This window comes from Staurois parvus, unplaced genomic scaffold (assembly GCF_062004578.1).
Source record: "Staurois parvus isolate SC_StPar_1 unplaced genomic scaffold, SC_StPar_1.0 ptg000096l, whole genome shotgun sequence".
In the NCBI taxonomy this organism is placed as follows: domain Eukaryota; kingdom Metazoa; phylum Chordata; class Amphibia; order Anura; family Ranidae; genus Staurois; species Staurois parvus.
Genome location: NW_028317892.1, coordinates 15,470,135 through 15,495,372, shown reverse-complemented (window position 1 = coordinate 15,495,372; position 25,238 = coordinate 15,470,135). Strand labels below are relative to the sequence as shown.

Genomic DNA, 25,238 nt, shown 5'->3' with positions numbered 1-25,238 from the left:
GTAAACACCAAGATCTCTTGCACACTGGGCCATCTAGGAGCAGTGTGTCTCTCCCGGCATTTTATCTCTTAGTAGGGACAGGGGCAGCGCCCAGCAATGCTGCAGGCATCTTGTGAAAGCCTATAGCAGGCAGCAGTTGGCTAGGGCTGAACGCTCTCGGACCCTTGTCCCTAAATGTGCAGAACATGGCTACCACTGCAGCCTGCCATACACTTTGACAAGCAACCTAGAGCAGTGCTGGATGCTGCATCTGTCGCTCCAGGACGCACTAAGACTCCAATTACACACTGAAGTACATCTAACAACTGGCAAGCTTCAATAATTTTATGTTTTAATCTTGGTTTAGATGAGCTTTAACTGACATCATTTCTGTGCATTATATATTGAACTGGTATTAGACAGAACCTGTACCGAGATAACCCTTCAGACTACCATTGCCAGTTTTGTGTAAAAATGCTGCTTGCCTGCCTCCCTGGGTCACTCACTGTCAGGGCAGGAGCTGAGGAACGGACAGGCAGGTCTAATAACAATGTAACGCACTGGCTGACGACAACCACCACCCACAGACCGAAGTCCCTCAGGGCGCGGAGTCTAAGTCCCAGGCTGCCCTTCACCAGGGCCCCTGATGGTGGGGATGGACTTGACGCAGCCAGGAACCAGTTCGCGGCCCCCAAGACACCTCAGTTGCGGTAATGGCCACCGCCAATGGCGAGTAGCTGGTGGAAAAGACAATAGTCAGGCAGGCCGGGTCGACAACAACGGGACAAAACGGTACAGGACAGCAGACGAGAATCACAGGTCACGAGCCGGGTTCAGCAACAGAGGGTCAGATCAAAGGAGAACACAAAGAATAGTCGAGTAACAAGCCGAGTCAGATTCCAGGAGAGTCACGAGAGTCAGAACAGAGTAATAGCAACACCAAGACACAAGTGCAAAGAGCATGTGCGGGCCCCAGGCTTATATGTAATCAGCCACACCCCTCTGGGGGATGGACCTCAGAGACCTGAAGGCATAAAAGATTCCCACCATGCTCAGCAGAAATCCAAGATGGATGCCAGCACATGGAGTAACATAACCTCTGGGAAAAGGTAGGACCTTGACACTCACCCAGAACAATCATGTAGATTACAAAGTCAGACTTAGAGGCCATTCACACTAATGCAACTTGTCATGCGACTTTGCGGTCCAAAGTCGCATGACAAGTCACACCCCATGTTTCCCAATGAGTACTGTTCGTATATGTGCGACTGTTTGCACGAACATGCCAACACATGCCATACTTACGATGTTCGCACGATTTTGAAGTTGCAGAAGTGTGAATTGAGCCTGAAGGAAAGGAAAACAAGACTGTTTTCGTTATTTTTGTTGCCTTGAGTTGAGCTATAAAGTCATTGGACCAACATGATGACCAGACAACTAACGTTTTTAGAGATGAAATGAACATTAGCAGCCTCCATTATTTCTCACTAAAGGTTTCCTTTAATTAGTTACTTATAAATGGATGTTGTCATGTCTTTCTCTAGATGTTTGCACTGTTCATATTGACTGTATGTGTATTGCTACAAACTTGTGGTTTTCTGTCTTCATTTCAGCCTCTTCCAGAGAAATTTGTAGTGAAAGGCGTAGTGGACCGTTTTTCTGAAGAGTTTGTGGAGACCAGAAGAAGAGCTTTGGACAAGTTTCTTAAGAGGATTGCAGACCACCCTGTTCTCTCCTTCAATGAGCACTTCCATGTTTTTCTAACATCTAAGGTTGGCATTCAGTAGACGACTCTGTAGTTCTGTGAAAAAGGTGGATTACCCTCTTCTAGGGTTTTCTCTTATACTTTTTTGGCTGCTACCAAAAGGTTCTGAATTCCAGCCAAAACTTTTTTTTATCTTTTATAGCAATGGTAGTTTGCACAGCTTTTTACATTCACATCATGCCTTTAAAGTGGTTTTAAAGGCTGAAACCTTCAGTATGCAGTCCCCCCCCCCTTCCCTTTATACTCACCTGATCCTCATCCAGCAATGTGCATGAGAGCAGAAGCTCTCCCTGTCTCTGCATCTTTGTGGCTCCCACTGCTGTCACTCAGCGAGTGAGGAGGGAGCGGGGGGTAAGGGCGAGAAACACAGAGGTGGCTTGGGAGCGAGCATGCACAACTTGCTCTGGGGGCACTCAGCAGACCATTGGGGCCTGGAGTGCCAGCTGAGGACCCAAAAAGAGGAGATCGGGGCTGCTGTGAGCAAAACCCGTGCACAGAGTAGGTAAGTATGGCATGTTTGGTATTTAACCACTTATACCCCCTTCCTGCCCAGGTCAATTTTCAGCATTCAGCACTGTTGCACTTTGAATGACAATTGCGCAGTCATGCAACACTGTACCTATATGAAATTTTTATAATTTTTTTCACACAAATAGAGCTTTCTTTTGGTGGTATGTACTCGCCACTGGGTGTTTTATTTTTTGCGCTATAAACAAAAAAAGAGTAAAAAAAAAAAGTTTTTCTTTTTTTTTTGTATTATACAATTTTGCAAAGAAGTAATTTTTCTCCTTCACTGATGTGCACTGATGGGCACTGATGATGCTGCACTGACTGGTAGCACTGCTGGGTGAAACTGCAGGGCACATGTGAGTGGCATTGATGGGCACAGGTGGGCAGCACTGATGGGTACAGGTGGGTGGCACTGATGGGCACTGATCATCAGGGCACGGATAATCCGTGCCGATCACTTTTCTGACAATTGCTGTTTATCACTAGTATAGCCGATAACCGGTAACTGTATTTACCCGCACATGGTCACGTGGTAAAAGGCCGCTGTGATTGGCCGTTTACCGTATCATGTGATCAGCTGTGTCCGTAGGACACAGCTATCACCAGAGGCGCTGGGGGAGCGCAGGGGACTTGTTCTGGAATGACGTCCATGGACATCATCCCAGAACTAGACAACCGCTCTGTAGCCGTCTTTCGTCTATAGCACGGTAGGGAAGAGGTTAAAAAAAAATACCTTCACAAATACTTTAACCACTTGCCATCTACCCTTGAATTTCTGGGTACGTGCACCGCCCTACCCTCGACGCTATTGGCGGCTGGGGATGTCAGTCACCAGGTCCCAGCCAGCGATTCCCGGCCGGGTCTCGGTGAACGCCGGCAAAGCTGATAGGGGAGAGACCTGTGTGTAAACACAGGTCTCTCTTCTGTCAGCATGGACATCACAACGCTACACGGAGTCAGAGTATAGGAAAACGGAGGAAGTTTATGCGGTACACATCTGGTGCGATTTAGCACCAAAAGCATGTGAGTGGCATTTTCGCTGGGGAGAGGAGGAGAAGGTGAAGGTTGACAAAATTTAAAGCCTGTTGTGGGAAGGAGTGCCGACAGGGGAACCTGCATCTTACTTTGTCCCATTTAGAGAACACAGGTGTGGTGTGACCAAAACATTGTATAATGTGAGCTCAAAAAGCTCCAGGTGAGAGCACAACTTGGGTGTTGGTGGAGGAACACTGCTATATGTCGTGTGAAGATACAATATGGAAAGATTATATTACATCAAAATATATGGTACTTTATATATACACTATTATGCACTAGTTTTTCTATATGGAGGAGCTCAGCTATGAGGAAAGATTTAGAGGAACTGAATTTATTCTCTCTTGAGAGGAGGAGATTAAGGGGGGATATGAATAAATACATCAGTGGTTCATATAGTGAACTCGGTGTAGAGTTATTCACCGTGAGGTCATCACAGAGGACAAGGGGGCACTCTTTACATCTGGAGGAAAACAAATGTAATCTCCAAATACAGAAAGGTTTCTTTACAGTGAGAGCTGTGAAAATGTGGAATAGACTCCCTCAAGAGTTGGTTGTGGCCAGCTCAGTGGATTGCTTTAAAATAGGCCTGGATTTTTTCTTAGATACACAATATAAAAGGATACTAACATTTATAGGTATATAAAAGGATACTAACATTTATAGGTAAAGTTGATCCAGGGAATTGGATTGCCCCTCCGGGGATCAGGAAGAAATTGGATTGTGCTTTGCTGGGTTTTTTGCCTTCCTCTGGATCAACTGTGTATAGGATTATAACTTTTTTTTTTTTTAATGGTTGAACTGGATGAACTTTTGTCTTTGTTCAGCCAGACTATGTAAGTTTTGTTATGTGTACATATTTACAATTATTTTTTTCTGGTAATTGGAAGGCACTGCACTAATTTGTTTGTATAGTTTGTAGATGCTATAACTGTTGCACAAACTAATCAATTTACTCCTTATTTGGATTTTTTTTACCAAAAATATGTAGCATAATATATTTCAGCATAACTCTATGAAGACATTTAGATTTTTAATTTTTTTATTGGATAGGTTTTATAGTAGAAAATAAAAAAATATTGGTTTTTTTGTTTTTTAAATTGTCAGTCTTTTTTTTTGCTTATAACGCAAAAAGTAAAAACCACAGAGGTGTTCAAATACCACCAAAAGAAAGCTCTATAATGTGGGGAAAAAGGACATAAATTTAATTTGAGTACAGTGTTGCATGACCGCACAATTGTCAGTTAAAATAACGCAGTGCCACATTGCAAAAAATGGCCTGGTCATGAAGGGAGGTAAATATTCCAGAGATGAAATAGTTAAGCTAGCCAAAGATGGATCATTTCAGCAGGGACCGGACAAATTTAGGTATGTCATGCCTGTTTGATGGACATTGATCATTAGATTGACTTTTGTCGAACATGCTTGCTGGAAAATTTTTCTTGGTCAGCCGGCCCCCACTGATCAGAGTCCCACTGTCAGAGTACAATGTCCCAGCATGGAGGATTCCTCTATTCACCTTGCTTGTGTGGATGGAAAATGCTGTTTGTTTTTTCTCATTCAGTCTGCTTAACAGCATAATAATCTGTCATTATAAAGCTAGGTTCACACTGTTGTGATCAGATTTTGATCCAAATTTCAGTGTGATTTTATGTAGCGCAACTTGGATGCAACTTTGGTAAGGCCTATATATTCTACGGGACAAAAATTGATCTGCAATTGCACAAAAGTGGTACCGGAACCTTTTAAAATCACACAATGCTGAGTTACATTGATGTGAACAGGCACCATTGAAAACAATGTGATTTCCATTGTCATGTAATTTTGTCACATCTGAAATTGCACTAGTGTGAACAGAGCTGAAAACAAGTGCACTTTTGGACTCTCTTCAGTTTTTTCAATTTTATAACTTGACAGGTTCACTTTAAGATGTTGCCCTGTAGCCAGCTTCAAATCCACAGTTATTGGTTGATAATATAGATACAACCTAAATATAGAACTATTGTTAAAGGCCAACATATCATAAACCATTATATGGGAGATGGCCTGATTCTCACACTGTATTTGTCAATCAGCAGGTCTGGATCTGTTGCCTAAAAGTACACAAAGGGATCATTTACTTGCTCTTGCCCAGGCTTTCAGATAAATATTCCTTTGTACGTTTTTTTTATTATTGGGGTAATCTTATGACTTTTTAAAATATTTTAATCTGAAATGAGGAACTAATCTATTTGTATTTACACGTAGGATCTGAACAGTCACAAAAAACAGGGGGCCACTCTGCTTTCAAAGATGGGAGAGTCTGTGCGATATGTAACAAGTGGATACAAGCTCCGAAACCGCCCTTTGGAATTTTCAGCCATAGGAGAGTATTTGGACACCTTTGCATTAAAACTTGGAACTATTGACAGGATAGCACAACGCATTATTAAAGAGGAAGTAGGTATGTTTTGCTCTGTATGTAGGAATTACATTTTTTTTTTTTTTTTTATATATATTCTGATCTTTTAGTACCATTTGGATGTTTCTGCTAAACATCTAGTTCTCCTCTAGGACAATTTTCTGATTTTTTATTTTTTTTTGCACACGTTTAAATCTGCATTTTTTTGGCTATAAAATTAAAACCCCCAGAACATAAGGGGGGATATTTACTAAATCTGGTGCAGCTCGCATAGAAACCAATCAACTTCCAGGTTTTATTGCCAAAGCTTAATTGAAAAATGTTATAATTTTATTTTATTTTTTTTCCTTTTTTTTTTTTTTATTTTACTTTGTTGCTATCACAAGGGGGTTACCCTAGTAAGTCAGTATTTAGGGACGCTCCCTTTGACAAAGATCATAGCTTGTTGTTTGGTGGTTGTAGCCAAAAAGGTTAATTTGTATTTAAAGTGGAAGTCGAGGAATGATGTAACTAAGCTGAAACCTTTTCTACCCCCTTTCTAAAGCCTATTTTAACTAGCCTGTAGAAGGAAGATGTATATATCTACCTACTTCGAAGGCGCTCTGATCCGGTCACATGATCGGCTTCAGGGGAGAGAAGGGACAGCTGACAACAGATGCCCCATAGTAAGCCTATGGGTGATGTCACCGCCTAGGCATCGCAGCTGTTGTCAGCAATTTCTCCTCTCCCCTGCAGCTGCTGCCAGGAAGATCACATAACCGGATTGTAGCAACATCAGATTGGTAAGTATATGCACAAAATTGGTACATCCTTAGAGCTGAGAAGAGCTACCTGTGTTAGAACTTTTTTATGTGTGAGCAAATGTGTTGTAATAATTGATTTAGTTTATGTTCATTTCTAAGTCTTTGAATCAAAGCAAGGAAACACACTATGGATTTCTAAAATATAAATGAATGAAAAAGTGCAGATACAAAAGCAAAAATATTAAACACAGGGTAGAAAAGCAGTAAGTACTATATAATAGAAAAAACTATTTTAAGTGTTTGTCAATCAGACATTTAGTACTAGCTTTTAAACTGATACATTTTTCACTAAAAGAAAAAAACTCATGTGTTCATGTGGTTCTGTTAGCAAGCAACTCTATTATATTCTTCTTTCACAGAAGTGTGATATGTTTTGAGCAACAAATCTTATTTAGATACAGTCTAGAACACAGGTGTCAAACTGGCGGCCCTCCAGCTGTTGCCAAACTACAAGTCCCATGAGGCATTGCAAGATTGACAGTTACAAGCATGACTCCCAAAGGTAGAGGCATGATGGGACTTGTAGTTTCGCAACAGCTAGAGGGCCGCCAGTTTGACACCCCTGGTCTAGAGTCATTTACTATTGCTTCCACTAATAAATATAACGTGTCAGTTTCACAGGACAGTTAAATCCCAGTATGTGTATCTGCTGAATATTCAAAATGCAGAATTCGTATTATTATTTGCCATTTATTGTTGCTCTAAATGTGCAAGATTATTCTTGGCTGAAAAAAGATTCTGTTGTCTGTTAGAATATCTAGTGGAGCTTCGGGAGTATGGTCCGGTCTATTCTACCTGGAGTGCTCTGGAAGGAGAGCTAAGCGAGCCACTAGAGGGAGTGTCTGCCTGTGTTGGGAACTGCAGCACAGCACTAGAAGAGCTGACTGAGGACATGACCGAAGACTTCCTTCCCGTGCTCAGAGAGTATATCCTTTACTCTGAATCTATGAAGGTGATTATTCCTGCTTGCTCTGTATTTATATTTTCTCTATTGAACAATTCATTTATATTATGTTTACATGGGCCTTGTTTGCTTTAGCTTTCTCGTACAAGTTAAATTCTCTGTCACAAGCAATTAACCACTTCCCATCCGGCCCATGTATATAAACGGCCGTACGGGAGCAGTGCAGGAGCGGGTGGCCATTTATAAACATCCTCCCGCTTCCCTGCCTGTGCGCTCTCCCTGGGAGCGCGTGGCACCGCAATCCGGTGCCCGCTGTGTCCATTCGCTGTACGGGACCTCTGTGTGAGGTCCTGATCATGTGATCACAGATAGGCCAATCAGTGATCGCAAGAATAGTAGTAAGCAAGATGTCACTTCTGACATCATTGCTTACTACTAGTGAAATCTGTGAATGCTCACAGAGGTCACATGGTACAAGGCTATTCACAACAGCCTTGTACCATGTGACAAGCTGTGACCAATCACAGCTCACAGTATTTTTCAATGGCTGCAAGAATGCAGCCAGAGAGAAGGAGAAATGATTGCTTTTCCAGCCTTCATGGGTGTAAAAGTAATCCATGTAAAAAAAAAAAAAAAATCTCACCCCCACAAGTAATACAGTGTCACTATGGTGACACTGTACTGCTAGGGTGACAGTGTAAAAAAAAAAAAAAACCTAAATTAATCATATAAAAAAAATAAATAAAAATGTAAAACAAATTTTGAAAAATACTATTTTTGATAATAAACTAATTTTGGGTTATTTTATTTCCACAAAAAAGATAGCTGAATACATTTTGGCCAAGATTTATGAAGGAAGATTATTTATTTGCAAAATTTTGTAAGAAAAACACTTTTTTTTTCAAAATGTTTGGACTTTTTCATTTATATAACAAAAAAATAAAAATCCCAGTGGTGAATAAATACCACCAAAATAAAGTTTTATCTGTCTCAAAAAAATGCAAAACAATTCAGATGGGTACAGCATTGCATGACCGCTCTATTGTCATTCAAAGTGTGATAGCACTGAAAGCTGAAAATTGGCCTGGACAGTAAGGGGGTGAAAGTGTCCAGATTTGAAGTGGTTAAGCTGTACTCCTGTCAAGCACTCCAACAAACAATACCACCCTCTAGCTAAGAGATGTTCTGCTACATCCTGACATGGCCAGCTTGTGTAATCTTAAAGTAGTTCTAAAGTCTAAAAGATTAGTGCATTAAAGTAAAAAAACACCCTATGTGTCCTAATTAACCATCTAAGCTCTGAAAGATTTTACCCCCTTCATGATCAGGCCTTTTTTTTTTTTTTTTTGCTGTTTAGCACTGTGCTACTTTAATCACTTGCCCTCCAGAGGATTTACCCCCCTTATTGACCAGGCAATTTTTTTGCGTTACGGCGCTGCGTTACTTCAACTGACAATTGTGCGATCATGCAACACTGCACCCAAATGAAATTTATGTCCTTTTTTCCCACAAATTGAGCTTTCTTTTGGTGGTACTTGATCACCTGTGCGGTTTTTAATTTTTTGCGCTATAAAAAAAAAACACCGGCAATTTTGAAAAAAAACAATATTTTGGACTTTTTGCTATTAAACATGTCCAATAAAAAAATTTTAAAAATCTAATTTCGTCATAAATTTAGGCCAAAATGTATTCTGCGACATCTTTGCTACAAAAAAAATCCCCATACATGTAAATTAATTGGTTTCCGTTAAAGTTATAGCGTTTACAAATGGTGTTTATACTGTGATTTTTTTTTTCTACTAGTAATGGCAGTGATCAGTGACTTCTAGCGGAACTGCGACGGACATTCTGACACTATGGGGAACTGACTTGCTGTCACTGACATCCCCAGCAACACAAAGACAGTGATCAGTGCTAAAAAAAAAAAAAAAGTACTAACACTGTACTAATGGCACTGGGCAGGAAGGGGTTAACATGAGCAATCAAAGGGTTAACTGTGTACTGGGAGTGTTTTACTAGGTGCAGCGTCAGTGTGCTTCACTGTAATCACATTGCTCTGAATGGCTGTGCTGTGCCCAGCCATCCAGAGCAGTGTACCCGAGCTGACAGGGAGGAGAACTGTTAGTAAACAAAACAGTTCTCCTCCCCATCGGAGATCGTTGGAAATCAACGGTCGCCAGCGAGTAATTACCGGGCCTGACTCTATGATTGACAGCCGTGAACAGCAGTGTGGGTAACGCGCACACAGTTTGCGCACGCCCCCTACCCGGAAATGCAAAATCACGTATATATACGTGATTTTGTGCACTCATGCCACCCTGTAGCAGTATTTCTGCTATAGGGCGGTCGGGAAACGGTTAACTTGTAATTGCGCAGTTGTGCAACACTGTACTCAAAACAAAATTTGAAAACAAATTTTCACACAAATAGACCTTTTTTTTTTTTTTTGGTGATATTTGATCACCACTGGTTTTTTTTTTTTTTTGTGATATAAACAAATAAAGGCTGAAAATTTTGAAGAAAAAAAAACAATATTTTTTACTTTCTGCTACAGAAGATATCTAGAAAAAAAAAAATCAAATTTCTTCATAAATGTTGGCCAATAATATAGTCTGCCACGTCTTTAATAAAAAAAAACAAAAAAAACAATAAGTGTATATTGATAGGTTTGTGTGAAAGTTATAGCACTTACTATGGTATATACTGTTTTTTTTTTTTTTTTTTTTTTTATACTAGTAATGTTATACTTACCTGCTGTGTGCAATTGTAACAGAGCGGCCCTGATCCTCCTCTTCTGGGTTCCTCTTCTTCTTTGTGTGCCACCATAGGTGCACCTGTGGGATCACTTCTGAGCCGGACTGTGTGCGTCTGTAGACACACACAGTACAGCTGGGCCCTGCTCCCTCCTCAAAGGGTTTAATTGACTGCTGCCTCTGTGCCTGTGTGAAGAGGGAAAGAGCGCAACACTGGCTGCAGATGGGCACAGTGCTGGATCAATATAGGAGTCAGGTGAAGACGGTAAACAGAACAGAGGTCAGAGGACGACACATTTACTGAGACATTTTTTACCTTAATACAGAGAAGAGAGTCTATCATATTGCCTTGTCTTGCAGTGGGACTTTGCTAAGCAGCACACCTTGTGTGAATGAGCCCTAAAAAATTATTGTGCTATTTATGTTCAAAAAGAAGTCCGAACTAAGGATCTAAAGATACAGTCACACATTCATTTTCTTGAGTTGCTGGCTTGTTTCTTTTTTTCAGTTTTTTAATAGAAAGTTATCTATGCAAGAACACATCCCGCAAGCTGATAACTAATAACTGTATTTCTAGAATGTACTAAAGAAAAGGGATCAAGTGCAGGCAGAATATGAGGCTAAACTGGACGCTGCAGCCTTGAGAAGAGAAGAAAGAACTGGGGTGAGTTTTTATTTCTGATTGCATATGTTCGAGGAGCCTCATTAAATTTCATGGTGTTTTTTTTTGTTAAGATTTTAGTGACTGAATTTCAGTATGAATCTGCCTAATCCCATGATTGTGTATTGAACAGGGGTGAGCTGACTACATGAAAGCCCTGTAGTCAGAGCCAGGACTATAATTTTGAAATCTGAGTGGAGCGTAATTCTTTTGTAGTCCTGTACACGCACGCTGCAGATGTATGCCTGTTCCAAAATACATCGAGCAGGACTTTATAAAATGAACTCTAAAGTATATCTAAATGTAACACTTTTTTTTTTTTCCTTTATCAACTATTGATTGCTTTGTCGCAACTAGGGAGATTTCTACTTTCCGTTTGCTCTGGTGATCACTGGGAAAGAAAGTGGTGGCAAAATCCAAAATGTTTGAGTTGTCACTAGGACAGGAATAGAGGGGGCAATCTTCCTATTGGGACATTCGTTATGGTGATAGCTGTCTCAAAGGAGATTTTCCTCACCTCGAAGAGTTTTCACCTTTTGTATCCTGTCATGGCTACAGGACAGGAAGTGAAGAGAAATCTCCCAAGTGGAATATAGCTGGCAAAATGACAGGGGTTTTAAAGTAGAACTATAGGCAAATTTTTTATTTTTTTTCCTTCATTTTGGATAGAGCAAGGGAGAGTTATAACCTTTTGTCAGATATTTTTTTTTTTTTTGCCATCTATGTCCCATTGCGGAGAATTCCCTTAACTTCCTATCCCATAACCAAATAAGACGTGAGGAAATCTTCAAATTAAGGGAATTCCTTGGGGACATCCAGGTCACAAGAACTACTGTCCCCATTGGAAGATTTTCCTTCTATTACTTTTCTGAGGACAACCCAAAATTTAGGATTTTATTTCACTTTGAGTGACAATGGTAAACAGGAGAAATAGATTCAGGTGCTTAACAGTATTTGCTCTACTAGTATTCCTACTGATTCCAAACTGGCTTTTCTGCGCATTTTCCTAGAAAATACATTACCTGTAGATTTTAATCTCCCCCCCACATATCACAATGGAAGGACGCTGTTAACTTTACTTTGAGGAGGAAAAAATGTATGCATAAGCACAGGGGATACCCTAAAAAAATTTTTAAAACATGGGAACCGTGGTTATCGTTCACAGAATCCTTATTTATTTTATCAGGTGACTCACTAGATTAGAGTTGCGTAGTGTTTCTCTGCTGGGAATGTGTCTCCTGGTATTTCATATCATAATGACTCTTGTTTCTGTGAAGGATTTCCCTGATAGTCCCCCATGGCAGGTAACGTGCTCATTCTCTTTCTTGTATTTAGAGAGCTACTTTGTTCATCGTATCAAGATGAACTGGTTTTTCACCCGCTGGGCATAGGTATGCTTTTTTGTTTTCGTTTGTCAAAAATAAAAAAAAAATTTAAATTAGCTCATTAAAAAACAACAGGACAAATAGGGTGAACCTCCAGGAGCTCAGCGGATGCCCTGCTCCAGATCTGGGAGGAAATACCCCAGGACATCATCCATCGTCTCATTAGGAGCATGCCCCGACATTGTCAGGCATGCATACAAGCACGTGGGGGCCATACAAACTACGGAGTACCATTTTGAGTTACTGCAATGAAATTTCAGCAAAATGGACTAGCCTGCTGAATCATTTTTTTTTCTCTGCGATTTTCGAGGTGTCTTTGAATTCATTCCTCTGTAGGTTGATAATTTTCATTTCCATCAAACGATGGGGCATCCTTATGTTCCTAACACATTACCCAGTCCATAGCATGATATTTTTCCTCATTGAGATCTGATGTGTTTTCAAAGTGTTCCTTTAATTTTTTTGAGCAGTGTATATGCAAGTTTTAATGAAAAAAAAAAAATGGGGGGGGGGGGGGGCAACTCCATATTAATGCCTGTGGTTTTGGAATAAGATGTCCGATAAGTTTATTTGTAATTAACAGTATAATTGTAATAAAAAAAAGTTTCCATTCTATTATATATTTATTGATGTGTAATATGCCTTTGAACTTGCTACAAAATGTGACTTCTGCATAAAACGACGTTTCCCTTTTTGGGAGGATCTAATAATTGTCTGTGCTGACCCAGCATTTATGTTTCCTCTTCATCTTCTTACATAAACTTTTATGTACTGCCAGGGATGGAGTGTAGCAGAATACGATATGATATGACGACTCTGCAGGGACAGCTGTAATCACATCCAAGATGGCAGCGTCCATCAGCAGTCTTAGGACTTTTGAATGTCTATAACATCCTTTTGCAGCCAGGGTGCCTTCAGGTACCTTCAGGGGTGCTTTGTCGAAATGCATCAAAATTGGCCAAAAATTGTGTACAAGCCAGTGGGTGGGTCAAGCTTGTCTTTTAGTTACACTAACCCACAGGTTTTCATTGTGCACCATTACAACTTTTTAGCTGCCGACCACATACAAAACCAATGATGTCATCAGTAGATAAGAAGGACATTAGGCCCTTGCACAACATCCTTGTTTGCCCCTCCCCTGCTCCTCTCCATCAGCATTGGGGTTACATTAGCTGAGTGACAGAGCGATACTGAGCGAGAAGAGAAACACTGGATTAATATTCAGTACCGGTGCACAAAGGTGTATTTGCTTAGGAAGAATAAATCGCCTCTAACGTTGGGTGTCTCATATGTACAGATGTTGCTGCGTTCTGCAAAACTATTAGTTTAGTTTTTCTTTTAATCTTTGCAATGGGTGCCTCAAGATTGTCCAGAATTTGAAAGGGTTCCTTGAGATTGTGCTGAATTTTAAAGGGTGCCTTAACTGAAAAAAGGTCGAGAAACAATGGTCTACATGAGGGAGGCATTTGCAAGTACGTATGACCAAAGGAAAGAAGAAATCACACAGACCGGGTGCAAAAACAAATATTTTATTCACCTAAACACAAACATTGTATTACACTCCCATGCAACCATAAGTAGGGTGCTCTATACACAGCCACTATGCAGAAGGGAGTAACCAGTAAGTGGATTCAATGGGAATTGCAGAATGATGGCTCAGTCCTTGTCTTCCAGCTCCAGATTGCTAATAGTCTGGTAAAGCGGTTCGGTGTTCTGTGCCACAGATCTCTACTAGCAGCGGCTGGAACCTGGCAGGAGTGTGTATCTGCCCACTTTCTGTGCAGTGTGTGGTGTTGTAAGGACACACATGCATAAATCTAGGTTAGAAATATTTATTCTCTAAGCCAGGCATCACTAAATTGCAGACCACGTTCCATGTCAAAATTACTTGGACTGCTGCAGTCCCACCGGACTGTTGCAGTCCCACTGCTGCAGCCTCTATTTGGACTGCTGCAGTCCCACCATTTAGGAGCTGACTTTTCCTCGAAGCCTCAGCCTGTCATTCTCAGCAGAGCGGGAGGTTGTACATTTCTGAAGGGTGGGCAGGAGCTGCCGGCGTTGGATTTCAAGTTAACTAGCAGGTGATTGGTTCCTGGGACACAGGGATGTCCTAACAACCAATCATTAGCTTGGCAATATCAATAGTTAACTCTGGCAGCTCCCACTCACCGATCAGAATTGTACAACCTCTTTCTCTCTACTGTGTGCCCAAGTAGAAAAGTAAAGGGGTAGAGGACACCTCTGTGAAGGGGGAAGGTGGGGGATGGATAAGAAGTCACCGCTATGGTGGGGGGGGGGGGGGGGCAGTGGACAATAGGACACTGCTGTGAAGTGAAGGAGGGACAGTGGATGACAGGACACCGCTATGATGTGATGGTGGGGGGCGCAATGGACCATAGGACACTGCTGTGATGTGAAGGTGGTGGGGGATGGGCATGGATCAGAAGAAACAGCTGGGATGTGAAGGAGGGGGGCAGTGAACCAGAGTACACTGCTGTGATGTGAAAGGGGGGGGGGTAGTGGACCAGAGAACACTGCTGTGATGTGAAGGGGGAGCAGTGGACCAGAGGACCTTGTGATCTGAGGTGTTGTGATGTGAATGGGGGAAGAGGTCACAACTATGAGTGCTATGATGTGAAGGGGGGGGGGCAGTGATGTGAAGGGGGGGCAGAGGACACTGCTGGGGGGGGGGGGGGGAGGGTATGGGTGACGTAAACGGGCCTGAGGACACTGCTATGAATGATGGGGGGGGGGGGTGATGTGTCATTGCACAAACATGCAATTTAGAAGAACATTTTATTGATCAGACCTCCTATAAATTTTAAAACTGACAATTCCCTCTCTTTACCAACCTGTCTGCAATGATCCTGCTGTACATTATCATCATCCCAGGCCATTTCGAAAAAAAAAACCAGGTAAATGGCTAATATTTAGAAATCTAAAATATACACACTTGTTTATCAACCATAGGTTGTGTATTTAATAAAACCTGGGAATATTTGGGGTCCCTGTAGAAAATAGATTAGCAAAAATATCTGGTCTATCTAAATAAAATAAATATCTAAATCTGCATATTGTTTGCATTTTTGTCAATTTCTCTGCTCATTATGATTTTATTTAAATAAGAAAGGTCCTGAAGAATATGTACTTAAAACAGGGCTCGACAAATCCCAGATGTCAGGTCGCCATAGTGAAAAAAAATTGTGTCCTGGCGCCTGGGTTTTTATCAGCCCATTCACTGTTACAGGGATGCACAATTTGTACTGCCCAATGCCCGGGACATGCAGGCTCCATCACTGTACCTCTACTTGTAGTGCAGCACAGATCATACTCCATCAAACTTGCCTGCAGAGCGATCTCTGTTCACGTTACTCTCTTCACCAATTTCTTACCAGTCCAGTTTCCCAGATTGGTGAAATGTGATCGGTCCTCCCTGCATACACGGACCCACTTACATGAGGACAGGATGGAGACATCGGAGAGCTTGGTGTCCAGCCACAGAACAGGGAACATCCCCTCCTCTCATCCCCCTTTCTCTAACCCCCCTCTCTCAACTCGTCACCCTCTCTCGCATCCCTCTTTTCTCACCTCCTCACTCCCCCCACTTCTTCCCCCCTCCCCCCAGGTGTCAGGACAGGGTTGGGGATTCCATCAGGCTGTATGGGACTCCATGATTTCTGACCCCTGGCCCCCATTATGTATCCTGAACTCTGCTTGCCCATCTGTAGGCCCGGGACCGGCATAGTGGGCACCGCAGGGTGGAGGGGAGGGAGGAGAGCGGACACACATCTGCTCTCCCCCCTCATCTTGTTCCTGACCCAGAAGTGACATGATATCACTTCCGGGTCTCCGTTGACAGTTTCCCCGAACAGCATGGCCGGGAAAGAATGTAATACAGTGCGATCTGCACTGCATTACATTCAGTGGAGCACAGGGGAGACAATGCAGGGGCTTTTTAGACCCTGCATGTCTCATTAAAGAGAACCTGTCACCCAAAAAATCATCACATAGACTTTTTGACAGATGTTAAAAAAAAAAACAAAACACATAAAATCCCCCCCCCCCCTTTTTTCCCCCCCAAAAAAACTATTTTGAGGCCCACCCCCACATATGAGGAAGTAGAGCAATAATTCTAGCACCAGACCTCCTCCGTAATGCTAAACTGATAACCTAGAGGGGTGTAAAATATAGGGTACAGAAGTTTGGCTGCTAACGTTTTTAGCTGGCTCTTAGATTCAAAGCAAGTTTGTCAAGCCCTGTGTTAAAGGGGGTGTTAAAAACATTTTGGTATATAAAGCTGTTCAAAAGTCACTATTGAGTAAACCACTGCAAACCAAAATCAAAATTTGGTCTGGTGATGAAGGTTCGATTTGCTGCTGAACATGGTGATGAAGGTTCGATTTGCTGCTGAACATGAATAGGTTAACTAAAAGAAGTGCAAATTTAATTATCTTAGAAATGACTCTGTATAGCCTTTACAAACAATTTAGATATGCATCATTTTTGTCTTTCAGGGGCCAACTGAAGTAGAGAAGTGCCAGGACAAAGTAGAATGCTTCAATGCTGACTTGAAAGCAGACATGGAAAGGTGGCAGAATAACAAGAGGCAAGATTTTCGCCAGCTGCTCATGGGAATGGCTGACAAAAATATTCAATATTATGAAAAGGTAAAGAGAATAAACATTTAATAGTTCATGTATGCCATATTTTAAAGCAATTCTAAAGGCTTAATTTTTTTCTTTTTAAAAATAACAAACATGTCTATACTTACTTGTTCTATGTGCAGTGGTTTTGCACAGAGCAGCCCGGTTCCTCCTCTTCTCTGGTCCCCCACAGGCTCTCCTGGCCCCTCCTTCCTGTCGGGTGCCCCCACAGCAAGCAGCTTGCTATGGGGGCACCCACTGCCTTGTGTGTCTATTCACACACACAGCTGCAGCTTGGCCCTGCCCCCCTTTTCTCATTGGCTCATAGAATGCATGAAGGTAAAGAACCTTGAGCCTTTACAGCCACTTTCATGTTTTGAGTTGTTTTTTTTTTTTTTTTTTCATTTCCTTTGAATAGCCTTCTCATTTCTAAGGCCTCGTGTATAATGCTACTCCTAAACTTTAAATTTAGGAGCATTTGGCTTTTTTTTTCCCAAAGCCCCTGAACTCCACTCAATAAAAGCCTGTGTGTCTATATACACATAGGCTTTTACCAGAGTTCAGGAGAGGAACGTTTAGCTGCCCCTAAACACAGAAAAATCACTTTTAGGAGAGGAACATTTTGGTCAAAAAATGCAAAACGTGGCAAAATGTGTGTAAACGCTAGCCACGTTTAGCATTTTTCTGCTGCTAGGAGAGCTGAGCGTCTAGGGGAGTTAATGTGTACATGAGGCCCAAGTACGTGTGTAACCCATTAAAAATCCTGGGTCCTTTCTCTTTTTTTTAATACTTTTTATTTTTTCTACACCTGAGAGCTTCCATTAATAAGGACACTGACAAGAATAAAGTCACACAAATGAGCTGAGACTCTGCAGTGTTTCCTAAAAATGTATATCGGTTTCCAATTTTGAGCACAAATATTTGACATCAGCTCAGTACTAGGCTTATTTGAAAAACTCCCATCATGTTACAGTGAGGAGAAAATGTATTAGGCCAAGATGGTTGCATGATGCAATTTCTGCAATGGATCAATTCACAATAGACCCGGTGCTAAGCTACGTTTTTCATTATTTTGCAGAGCTATAGGCGCTGCTGCTATCCAACACTTCTGGGTGTGTCAGGTAGCATGTCCCCCACTTCACCTCGTGGTTCCACCTGCCTGATGCTTTGTCACTACATATCACAGTAGTGACGCAGTGGCCAGTGGGAGAAACCACAACACCCAGTAGAGGACCAGGCAGCTGAAAAAGCCCAGAAGTGCACCTGTAGCTCTGCAAGAGACTCTTCAACTGATGGACAGGTAAATATTTGCTTTTTTTTACAGGATTATTCACTCAAATTTTTATTAGTTGATGAGGAATAGCTGCTGTGTTATAGCTACCGTCTTTAACTGGACATGAGTTTATGTTTGAAATGTCCAAACCTTCAAGAAGCAAATGTAATGATATTTTTCAGATATGCAGTGTGCAGGTGACTTGTGGAGACTGACATCTGTTTGGATATAGAATACCAAGGATGAAAAATGTGGTTGTATTATGAATGCAATTCTTTGTGTGTTTATGTGTAAATCACAAAATACTTATAAGAGGAAGAAGGAAGTAGGTTCCATACATATCCAGCAGTAGGTGCTACTGGGGAGCACCTACTGCTGAAAAAGTACAGCAAACCTGTTTGAGGTCCATATACACTCACCGGCATCTTTATTGGGTATACCTTGCTAGAGCCAAGAAAATATCCCCCACACCATTACATCACCACCAGCAGCCTGAACCATTGATACAAGGCAGGATGGATCCATGCTTCCATGTTGTTTACGCCAAATTCTGGCCATACCATCTGAATGTTGCAGCAACCAGTCTGCTTATTCTTCTTTGACCTCTGACATCAACAAGGCATTTTTATTCACACAACTGCTGCTCACTGGATATTTTCTCTTTTTCGGACCATTCTCTGTAAACACTAGAGATGGTTGTGCATTAAATTCCCAGGAGATCAGCAGTTTGTGAAATACTCAGACCAGCCTGTCTGCCACCAACAACCATGCCATGTTGAAAGTCACTTAAATCTTCTTTCTTTCCCATTCTAATGCTCAGTTTGAACTTCAAGAAGTCATCTTCCCCACGTCTACATTCCTAAATACATTGAGTTGCTGCCATGTGATTGGCTGATAAGCAATTTGTGTTACCAAGCAATTGAACAGGTGTACCTAATGAAGTGGCTGGTGAGTGTACACAAACCATAATGCCTTTAGATCGTGGGAGAAAAGAAGACTTCTGACCTCAAGAATACCTTATGAATTTCCTTTTCATTTCCAGAGGCCCTAGATGCCCAGGCTAACAGGATTTCACACCATACTCACCAGATGGTTTTGTCCATTTGTGTTAGCAAGTGAGTTAATGTACCAGGTCGTACATGGGTCCAGGCCCAAAGGGGGTTGTTCCGTTCTCACATCACTGACTATGTGTGGCTCTAAACGGACAGCTAAACCCTTGTCAGAATCTCCAGCAAACAGAAGCCCACTACTTGTGTTGTCTACCAAAGAATCCAACTTTATTTTATAGGTGAAACTGAAACACAATACAATGACCGCATATCAGTATACATAGAATAACTAATGTAGCATAAATGACAGATGACACAGCAGAAAGGCACTTACAGGTGATGTCTCAAGCCCCTTGGGAGAGAAGCAGGCACGCTGCATCCACAGTGAATGGCAATTTAAAATGGCTGAAGAACTTCCTAAACCAAAAGTCATTTCCTGTCTGAGAAATTTACATATCCAGAGGAGAACTGCTATTCATGTTTGCCACTAGATGGCAGTGATACACTACATATCCCATATAAGTAACTAGAATTCAATTAGCCTGTGAAGGCAACACAGGGGTCTTTCTTCAGCTCCTCGGTATGGGTAAACCATCATTCCTAATTATGTCTCAGAAAACTTTTGTTTATCCTACAACTCGACACAAACAACAAGAGGCAAAGGTTTGTGTTGGAATAAACAATAGGTTCCTCTCTCTTTCTGCACATACATGGAGGACATGTTTTCTGCAACATATTTAGGAACGGTGGTTTACCCATACCTAGGAGCAGGAGGATGACTCTTGTATTATATGCCACATTGACTCACTGCCACAAGGGGTCAAACCATGTGGTGAGTGTGGTGTGAAATTGTATGTGTCCTATTTTTCTCCTGGAAGATCGCCATCTTGAAGCACATTTTCGGAGCAACTTGTGTGGCACTAAATATTTAAGCTGGAACTGTCATGAAGCACGGACACTTATTAGTGAACTATTATAATAGCTTTTGTGAACTGTCAAAAAATGGATGTTTCATTAATAAGAGATATTAAGTCCACACTGTTACCAACTATGAAATAGGGGAATTCATATTTGGTGTATGTCAGTAAAGCCTGCAGCCTGCATGTGATCACTATGTCAGAGCTCAAAGAGTTCCCCAATTTCTTAGTTGGTGACAGTGAGCAGCCACGCAAAAATGTCAGCTGCTTGCTCTCAACAATTCCTCTACATAGTGCAGTGTGTTGGGGATCGTTAACCACTTCCAGTCTGGACACTTTTACCCCCTTCCTGCCCAGGCCAATTTTCAGCTTTCAGTGCTATCACACTTTGAATGACAATTGCGCGGTCATGCAGCACTGTAGCCATATGAATTTTTTAGCATTCTTTTGAGACAGATAAAGCTTTATTTTGGTGGTATTTATTCACCACTGGGATTTTTTTTTTTTTTTTTTGCTATGTAAATGAAAAAGTCCAAAAATTTTGAAAAAAAAGTGTTTTTCTTATAAAATTTTGCAAATAGTATTTCATCATAAATCTTGGCCAAAATTTATTCTGTTATATTTTTAGTAGAAAAAGAATAACCCAAATTGGTTTATAACCAAAAATTATAATTTTTAAACCTTTTTTTTTTTTTTTACTTATAAAAAAAAATAAAACAAATTTTTTTTTAAATGTAAAAAAAGTAAAAAAAAAAAAAAGGTTTAAAAATTATAATTTTTAAACCTTTTTTTTTTTTTTTTTTTACATTTAAAAAAAAATTTGTTTTATATTTTTTTATATTATTTTTTTTTTTTTTTTTTTTTTACATACTGTCACCCTAGCAGTACAGTGTCACCATGGTGGCACTGTACTACTTGTGGGGGGTGATAAAGGCTGTAAAAGCAATAATTTATTCTTCTCTCTGGCTGCATTCTTGCAGCCATTGAGAACTACTGAGTGAGCTGTGATTGGTCACAGCTTGCCACATGGTACAAGGCTGTTGTGAATAGCCTTGTACCATGTGACCTCCTGTGATCATTCACAGATTTCACACGTAGTAAGCAATGATGTCACAAGTGACATCTTGCTTACTACTCTGCATGTGATCACTGATTGGCCAATCAGTGTTAACATGATCGGGACCTCGTACAGAGGTCCCGTCCGATGATCGGTGTTCCACTGTGTCCGGAGGACACAGCGGGCACCGGATCGCGGTGCTGCGCGCTCCAAGGGAGCGCACATAAGCAGGGTGCGGGGAGGCCGTTTATAAACGGCCACCCGTCCCTGCACTGCCAGCGTCCGGCCGTTTATATACAATGGCCGGACGGGAGGTGGTTAATATAGATTGTGGGTGAAAAATCCCTTAATGAATTGGTTGTTTGCAGGTTATGAACTCTGGCATTCAATAATTAAAGAATATGTTAACCCAACATTTCATATTCCTCATATGTTCCTACTGTATCATGTACTTGTATGAAAAAGTAACCCGTTCTCTTTGTGTTGCTTCCTTTGTGTGAAATCCCAGGGGTTCCTGCCATTCCCCCTGCTTTCCTATTAAAACTGACCACACTAGGCAGGAGAGCACACAGTGGTCGGTTCTCTAGCTATGCTCTCCAATGATCAGACTTTTCTTGACACCCACCCCCCACACAGCCTTTCACTAGGAAGCCCAGTTTCCTGCTGTTTCTCCTCCCCCACCTCTTTTGCTGCTGGGAACAGAGGGAATGTGATTACTTATAAAAACAAAGCGGGAAAATATGTGTTTATAATGTTTTTATATCTATACTCAAATGTTTTGCCTTTCATTTCTATTTTAAACTGAATGGGCTGTTTTACAAGGTGAGGGTTTACTTTTACCTTTAGATCATACTGTTAAGATCACCTTTTTTCCAATTGCACATCTCAGTCCCTTGTCCTCCACATACTGCAAAACATAACAATAGCTGTTATGCATGTTCTAGAAAAAAATTAAATGCAGCCTAAAAAAAAGTTACTTTCTAAAATGATTCACCATGTTTTGCAAAGATGTGAAAAATAGCAAATATAAATCATGTAGATACAGAATTGTGTCCTTTACACTTGTTTTTTGTCCTCTACTAGTGCCTTACTGCATGGGAGTCTATTATACCGCTGTTGCAGGACAAACCAGAGCCTAAATGAAGACTGTCTGGCATAACGTTGGAAAATGTTGCACAATTCTTAATACAGTGTGACTAACAACCTGAAGGACCCTTCACTTGTGTTGTTACAAAGCAAATATACCAAACTTTAACTTTTCTTGATCCCCATTCCCTTTTTCTAAGTTTATTATGTGTGTTTACTGCTCTTCTAGAAAATTCCTACATGAAAAGCTGCTTTAACTGAGCTAAGAAGAGGTCTGGACACAATATGAAACTCACACCAACCACTCCAGCGTGGAGAAGCTTTTCACTTACGTAACACTAAGCAGAAGAGGCTTTATCTATTACAACAGAGCCACTGAAGGAATTTAATGTCCCACGATGCAGCTTCCTAATTTTTTTTCACTGAGCGTGTTTCCAGAAAATGTTTCTATGGCGTTTACCTCTTTTTCTATATATATTTCAGAGGACTGACATCACTGATTTTTTTGTACAGTCCTGTTGTTTTCTTTTCCCTCCTTACTTAGGGGTTCCTGATGTTCGCATGAACTGTGTTGGTGGCATGAAGTTCCCCCTCGATGTGCTTTATTCTTTTCTCCAAAATTTAAAGCTGTAAAAACTGCAACATGTTGATATTTCAACCCTTAGAGCCAGGAGAGAGGGAGAGTTCTGTTTACACTGGGGCCTTATCTGAAGCAGATTAAAGGGAACAACTGGTCCAGAACTTATTTTTTGTTAATGGTTTTGATTGTCCATGCAAAAAAGACAAAAATTTAAAGTAAATATGTTTATGACTTTTTTAAATAATAAAACACACCTGAAAATGTGTTCTGCTTGTTATTGAAAGTCCATATATCATGCACACCCTAAGAACACAAGGGGAAATGTTAGCTGGTGATGAAGTGATCAGATGGATTGCCCCATCCAATATAAATCAAAGCAATATTGGGCAGAACGCGACAGAACTTTTATCAAAGTTGTGTGTCAGTTAATAGATCAAATCAACTCAGCAACTGTTGGGTCACCAAAAATAATAACATTGTTTTTCGTAAATAATTTTTTGTAAAATGTTAATAGCATTTATATGTGGACTTCTGGAGTTTACTGGACCGCAAGACATTTAAATTGAAAAAACAAAGCTGGGAAGTAAGATGATGCCATTTTAAATTGTAGGTGGTATGTGAGGAACAGTCTTTTCAAACATATAGCCTATTTCCCCTTCAGTAATCCTATAGAAGAAATGACAATTTACTGCCTCCTTCTGCCTTCTAGGGTAGCTATCATTAGATCAGTAAACTTTATAGCAAAATGTAACTATTCTACTTTCGGCTTGGGCACTTTTCACACACACATAGTCGGCAATGTATTTGGTGCTTCTTTTCCATAATGTCACTTTTGTGACATTTTCATTTAGGATTTTAAGCTGGCATTTTTTTTTGGGGGGGGAAGGGGTGCGGGGCAGCACAGCACCAAACATTTCAGTTATGTGTAATGCTATGTACCCCATTTCCTACAGGAATCACATTAACTGCCAAGCTACCCTCCACAGGGCCATATATAGTCATTCATTATGACATTTATTTATGTGACAGTAGGCATATCTTTCAGATATGTCTATCACCTTTTAAACACAGTCTGTCCTGTTGGTAAATCCTTTTGCCAAGTACTGTGCTCTATTACTATAACAAAAACATTTCTAAAGCTACCATAACTCATAAAGTGAGTCAAATTAAAGTGATTCTAAAGGCTTATTTAAAAACAAATAAACATGTCTATACTTGCCTGCTGTGTGCAGTAGTTTTGCACAGAGCAGCCCAGATACTCTTCTTCTTGGGTTCCCTGCTGGCGTTTCTGGCCCCTCCCTCCTGTCAGGTGTTCCCACAGCAAGCAGCTTGCTATGGGGGTACCTGCTGCTCTGTGTGTGTCCATTCACACATGGAGCCATGGTCCGCTCCCCCCCCCCCTTCTCATTGGCTCACTGGCTGTGATTGACAGCAGTGGGAGCCAATGGCTCCCACTTCTGTCTCAGCCAAGGAGGAGAGGGAATCCCAGGATAGCCAAGACTCCAGTGCACATCTCTGGATTGAGAGGGGGCTTAGGTCAGTATTGGGGGGGGGGGCTGTTGCACAGAGAAGGTTTGTTACCTTCATACATAGAATGCATGAAGGTAAAAAAAAACCTTAAGCCTGTAGAACAGTGGTTCTCAACCTTTCTAACGCCGCGACCCCTTAATACAGTTCCTCATGTTGTGGTGACCCCCAACCATAAAATTATTTTCGTTGCTACTTCAGAACTGTAATTTTGCAGTGGGAGGAATAGTGCCCCATCATTGGTATCAGTGGGAGGACTAGCGCCCCATCACTGATGTCAGTGGGAGGAATAGTGTCCCGCCATTGGTGTCAGTGGGAGGAATAGTGCCCCATCATTGGTATCAGTGGAGGAATAGTGTCCCATCGTTGGTATCAGTGGGAGGAATAGTGCCCCATCACTGATGTCAGTGGGAGGAATAGTGTCCCATCGTTGGTATCAGTGGGAGGAATAGTGTCCCGCCATTGGTGTCAGTGGGAGGAATAGTGCCCCATCATTGGTATCAGTGGGAGGAATAGTGCCCCATCATTGGTATCAGTGGGAGGACTAGCGCCCCATCACTGATGTCAGTGGGAGGAATAGTGTCCCATCGTTGGTATCAGTGGGAGGAATAGTGCCCCATCGTTGGTGTCAGTGGGAGGAATAGTGCCCCATCATTGGTATCAGTGGGAGGAATAGTGCCCCATCATTGGTGTCAGTGGGAGGAATAGTGCCCCATCATTGGTGTCAGTGGGGGGAATAGTGCTCCATCATTGGTGTCAGTGGGAGGAATAGTGTCCCATCATTGGTGTCAGTGGGAGGAATAGTGCCCCATCATTGGTATCAGTGGGAGGAATAGTGTCCCATCATTGGTGTCAGTGGGAGGAATAGTGCCCCATCATTGGTGTCAGTGGGAGGAATAGTGCCTATCAT

The 25,238-nt window shown here is 41.4% G+C and overlaps 1 protein-coding gene across 1 annotated transcript in view; it reads left to right on the top strand.

Annotated features, from left to right (window-relative positions):
- SNX30 (sorting nexin family member 30) overlaps nucleotides 1-23,064 on the top strand; it is a 71,771-nt gene extending 48,707 nt beyond the window's left edge. The window contains exons 4-9 of the mRNA XM_089670926.1: nucleotides 1,593-1,751; nucleotides 5,537-5,732; nucleotides 7,246-7,445; nucleotides 10,728-10,814; nucleotides 16,711-16,863; nucleotides 22,219-23,064. Of these exons, the coding sequence (XP_089527052.1) occupies nucleotides 1,593-1,751; nucleotides 5,537-5,732; nucleotides 7,246-7,445; nucleotides 10,728-10,814; nucleotides 16,711-16,863; nucleotides 22,219-22,278 (855 nt within the window). The 3' untranslated portion in view covers nucleotides 22,279-23,064. The remainder of the gene's footprint in view (nucleotides 1-1,592; nucleotides 1,752-5,536; nucleotides 5,733-7,245; nucleotides 7,446-10,727; nucleotides 10,815-16,710; nucleotides 16,864-22,218) is intronic.
- Nucleotides 23,065-25,238: the final 2,174 nt, after the last annotated feature.